The 5,289-nt window shown below is 45.6% G+C and overlaps 1 protein-coding gene across 1 annotated transcript; it reads right to left on the bottom strand.

Moving 5' to 3' along the window:
* Window positions 1–982: 982 nt before the first annotated feature.
* On the bottom strand, window positions 983–5,059 carry MRPL45 (mitochondrial ribosomal protein L45). The gene is made up of 8 exons (XM_085318210.1): window positions 5,000–5,059; window positions 4,665–4,860; window positions 4,060–4,177; window positions 3,567–3,665; window positions 2,890–2,938; window positions 2,588–2,737; window positions 2,343–2,516; window positions 983–1,488 (listed from the first exon to the last, which is right to left on the bottom strand). The coding sequence occupies exons 1-8, from the start codon at window positions 5,057–5,059 to the stop codon at window positions 1,429–1,431; spliced, it is 906 nt and encodes a 301-aa protein (XP_085174336.1). The 3' UTR covers window positions 983–1,428.
* Window positions 5,060–5,289: the final 230 nt, after the last annotated feature.

Raw genomic sequence — 5,289 nt, 5'->3', positions numbered from 1 at the left:
GCACAGCCCTCTAGTGTCCCAGCCACATCTCCCAAAGTCACATCCATCCCTACTTGTATGCTGCCTCAGTCGTACCGGACTCAAACCAGACAGCTACTGCTAATTTATTTTAGTTCCAAGCCTAGGTCACATATGCTGGAAGTGAAAAGAGATTCAGTGCTCCAGCACATGAATGAAGCRTAGGCAGAATACTCAATATAGAAGGTGCTTTCAGGAAAGGCAGATTGTGACACCCCTCTGGTTTCCAAAAAGATAAAAGGGATTCCACTGCCAGCTCCTCTTCTAACAGAGCATGAAGATGGTATTCTGCCCTTTCAAAAGAACATCATTCACAAGAAACACTGCAAGTATAAGGAGTCGTAAGTCTTACTGCATGATGTATAAAATCTCTTTCAAGGAAGAAGAAAAAATGCACTTTGTTTTCCAAAGCTAGCGAGAGTCAAGTCAAAAAGAAAGACCACTTGAAAAAGGAAATGCTTAATTATTTGGCAACTAGTGAGTATTTGCTCTGTAAATAGAAGTAAATTTAGCTTATCTAAGTAAATCAGGGCAGGAATAGATTAGTAGAGTGCAGTGGCTTATCCCCAGCCATGGAAAAAGGTAAGCGTTTTCTGGACTCATACAGCCTGCAAAACCAGGAAACCTGACGTGAATGTCATCGTGTCCACAGGATGGTGCCAGCCACTCACTGGCAACATCCCGTTAGTGAATTCATGAGCATCTGCAACATGCTCATGGGGTGATAGGTCACCTATGAGAAATGCTGCCTTCCAGGCAGACATTGACACAATTATAGACCTTAGGAGTCAATAATTTTATATTAAATTATTAAGGCTGTGCTACAGCTCCTTTGGGAAGCCATTGCAGTACCCACCCAGGAAAATTTCATTCGAAGCCTGCTCACTGCTATTCTCCATTTTCTTAAAAAAAAAGTGCCTGGGAATCCAACAGAGGAAGACAATTGGAAAAGAAAGCACCAATACCCACTCCCACAAATTTTAATGAAAGTCCATCAGGTCTACAGCACCTCCCATTAAAGTGCCAAATATCCCTAGTTTAGACCCCTTCTGCTGTCAATGGCCCTCATGATGCAAATTCAGCACAGAGGTTTGCCTAGAGAGTAGTCCTGAAGAGGACAGAATCTTCGTCTTCACATAAATGCAGAGGGGTTTAAGATGCAGTACACTGAGCATACTTGAACAGAGTAAAGCTCTTCTTGGAGGTCATTTGAATCCCCCTCCCAAGCCCTTCTCACTGCTGTAAAGGCAACTTCTCAGTGGCTAGAGTCCATTCCCAAAGATGCTTTGTTTGTTGATTTGCCCACTGGAAAAGCACAGCTGTGTCCAACATGCTACCCCAACAAATATACTCCACTTCTTCCCTCCAGAATTGTTTGTAACATTGCATCTGTACAGGCTGTAGAATTTCTTATTTGATCTCTTCAAACTCTTGTGAGGGATTCAAGGTCGGGCCAGGAATCATCACCGTCTGAAAAAGCAAGAAATGGAATTAACAAGACACAGAATAGCTCTGAGTTACTGTAATAGGAAATTTTCATGCCTTCTAGAGCATGAGAAAGGGCGAGCAGGGGGTTCTGGCAATGCAAAGGCGTTGCACAGGAAGATGACCAGATGGTAGCAGCATGGGGGAGGAACAGGACGACATCCTTGGTACCCAGACTATAGTTCTTATCTCCTTCCTCTCTAGGACCTGTTTTTAGTAACACAGGAAAACAGGACACCTGCACCAATTTGCCAGACTATGTACTGTACTCTGGGAGTAATAATCCCAGAAATTATCATATACACATCAAATAACTTCAGGCTCTTATTACATCTTGCCAGTTATCCTACACCAAGTGTATTCCACATTTTCCAAAGACTTCAACTACCCTACAGGCTTTGTGAAGTCCCCAGTTACCCCTGCAAATTAGGCAGAGGAAGAAAATCAGCCAGATTAAAATGCAACTTGCTATGTAGTTCAGAGAAAAAACATGTCTCACAAGCCACAGTGAGATCTCTTTTACATGACATTAACACCTCTAAATTATTACACCAGGCTTCCCCAGTTACTTCAGAAGCCTCTAGGCAATATCTAACAGCCGGACAGAGCAAGACAGCTGCATCCAGGCATAAAGCCTCCGGAGCAGCAGAAAAGCTGTTGCTCATAACAAGGACAGAAGCACGTAACTGGCAAAGACGTCCTGGGACTTAGTCTAGTGCCTGGCAATTATAACACACAACGGCACAGCTTTGTTTTTGTCCAGAATTAACTAGGGACCTTTGTTGCACAGACAYAGCCCAGGAACCAGCAGGGCTGGTGCCCACTCCCGGGGGCACTACCTTSACAATGGGGTCCTTTGGCGGAGCCCACGACGGAACGATCTTGCCATGCATCCTCCATGTGCCATATAGGTTGACCAAGTGCCTCTCAAATACAACGTACTCCAAAACATCCTTGGGCACCTGCTCGCCACCGTACATTAACCGCCCAAACCGGTCATAGATTGCTAAAGTCTGTAAATAGAAAMAAGAAACGTGTTGGGCTGGTAGCAGGCTGGAGTCACAAGGGGCACAAGGGGACGTACCTGTCGAGTGTGCATCCGCACCGTCACTTGGCCATACAGGTTGCCTTGATTCACCATGCTGTCACATCGAACATGAACCACCCTTGGAGGTTCCAGTGACTCTACAAAACTCCACCGGATGGTCTTATACCTGTTCCCACGGACCATTTCCTATAAAGAAAACAAAACAAAACAGCAGCCACTTAAGAGTGCACTGAATGACAAGAAAACTACTGTCTACAATGAAGCATTTACTCATTAGCTATTTCTCAGACTTGTACATTACCTCCCCACTCTACACTAACATCCAGATAAGTATTTACCGAGTAGCAGCGCTCTGTCACCAAGGAGTGAAGTTTCTGCTTGTTAAAACTGAAAGAGAAACACACCCAGTTACTCAAATACACATATCAGAAAGACACTTACTCACAAGGTCCTCTTTCTCCAGGAGGTACACAATACATTGGCCAAACAGAAAAAGCTAAATTCTCAGCTGTGATCTCAGAGCAAAAAAAAGACATAAATGCAAGCTAGTTGACAAGACCTCAGGGAAAGACATGACAACATCCTTGAGAAGTCAGTTATGACCTAAATGTTTTATTGATGTTTGGAATTGTAACCAAAAAAGATGCAGTTTTGAAAATTGTTCTATTACTGGAAAGTGGAGCAACACTGCACATCCAAACAATTTCCTACAGCATGATTTGGAACAGCACCAACCACCCACACTCTTCTGCTGATAATACTGAGGACGCAAAAGCTAATCTCCTTAACAAGTCAAGTCAACATGAATTTTCCATATCCTGTCTTTCATTATCAAAAAATGAGAAGGTTGTAACCAGATCTCTAACGCTATCGCCTCTTCAGGGAGAAGACAGCAGGATAAGATAAAGTCAGAGAGGGAATATAGGGATCAGAAGCACAAAAAAAAACCCAGCAGGCACATAGGCAAATAGAAACAGGTACTACATAACCCCATCAGTCAGAGAATGGGTCTTACTTCGCCAGGGAATTGTGAGCTTCAGTGAATATCTCTTGTGCCTTCTCTGGAAAGGTTTTAGTGCTGAAATTTGGATCATGATCTTTTACCTTCCGCAGACTGGAAAGACAAGAAAAACTCTACATCAAGCAAGAACTATTTGGAAGCTCCTCATATGTTTCAGATTATGACAATAATCTTATCCAGTTCAAGCCCAGCTTTTATCAGGAAGCAACTGAACTGGAGACTCCCCGCAAACACCTAATCTCTAGGTATTCATAAGACAAAAACACTGCAAGTGCAGTCTGCAATCCCAAACAGCCCACAGAAGCCAGTGCAGGTTGCAACCATTCATGCTAGGAGAGATTTTCTCATCAGAGACTCCTGGTTAAGTAATACAACTGCAGCAGTGAAAGAACCATRTAGAAAACAAAGGCATGATCTATAAGACTGAATGGAGCATGGAGTTGGTGCTCCAGAGGTGCCACCAACTAATGAAAAGGAGAGTACATACGCTAACTGGGAGACAGCACTCTGCTTGAACTTCTCCACCTTTTGCTTCAGCCCCTCTTTAGACAGAGAAGTCAAGCGAGCATCACCTTCAGGGGGGACGTATGGGTCAATAATACCAGCTGTATGAAATAATAAGAAAAGTCAGGAAGAGACACCACAATGGCAAAAGGCTACATTTCAGAAGCAACAAACAGACAACACCCTGGCTGCTGACAGCTGAAGAACCAGGATTCCTCCCTGAAAACATTCGTGAGATGAAATACAAGCACAAAGGCAATTGATAACAGGCACCTGCCACTACTGATAAGATGTGTTAAACTATACACCCTCCTTCTCTTCTATACAGTTCCAGGAGATGAGAATAAGACACAGTCAGCAGGAGGCAACATGACCTCCCTCGCTATTTGTGTTTCCTAGGCACAAAGGAACCAACAGTCTGACACATTTCTGGGGTAAAGCAGGGCGGCTGTCACCCCTCCCTGGGCGGCAGGGCGAGTAAGTCAGCCCGTTGCAGACGAGACAGGCTGCTGACAATGTCATGCTGTTATTTGGTTAATAACTCCATGCTTCTACCTTGCATTAATTTTGCCCTCAAGAAGTGATCACCTGTGCAGGCCAAATAGAAGGTCCGTTCCACATGCTCCTCAGGAACTACAATCCTTGAAGCCCTGAGTTTCCTCTCCTTCTCTTCAAGTGAGAGTTCTCTGTTCCAGTTGGGGACAGAGAACCTCCGCTTTGTTCTCACAGGGACAACAAGACAGGTCGGAGCTGCTCTGGCAGGACGGAGTAAAGATTCCACACTCTAAGGAAGAAAAATTACAAAGTCATGCAGTTCGCCCAACATCCTTTCACATCCACAAAGGGCAGAGCAGGGCCCCTGCTGAAAATACCCGAACAGCAGTCTTGGCTGAGCAGGAGCACGCTCGGGGACAAATTCTCACCATCTCCTGCCTGCTGGAACTGGACCGGAGCCCCAGCCCCCCCATGCCCAGCTCACACATCTTCCCCACGTCCTTCCCCACAGCCCCCTCCTCTCTTCTCAGCAGCCCTCCAGCACTGCAGCCCCTCACCCCCCCTTGCTCTGTAGCTCCTCAGCCCCATCCAGCACTCACCCTGCCAGGCCACCCCCTGCCTCAGCCCACAGCTCCTCATCCTCCCATTGCCTCTTACTGCTGTCAGCCTCACTGCAGTCTCTTCTCGCAGCCCTCCTTGCCCCATAGCACCTCCCCAC

Source organism: Rhea americana, unplaced genomic scaffold (genome assembly GCF_003343005.1).
Source record: "Rhea americana isolate MKP2758 unplaced genomic scaffold, rheAme1 scaffold_526, whole genome shotgun sequence".
Taxonomy (NCBI): Eukaryota; Metazoa; Chordata; class Aves; order Rheiformes; family Rheidae; genus Rhea; species Rhea americana.
The sequence above is the reverse complement of the archived record's forward strand: the minus strand, read 5'-3'. Positions and strand labels throughout refer to the sequence as shown.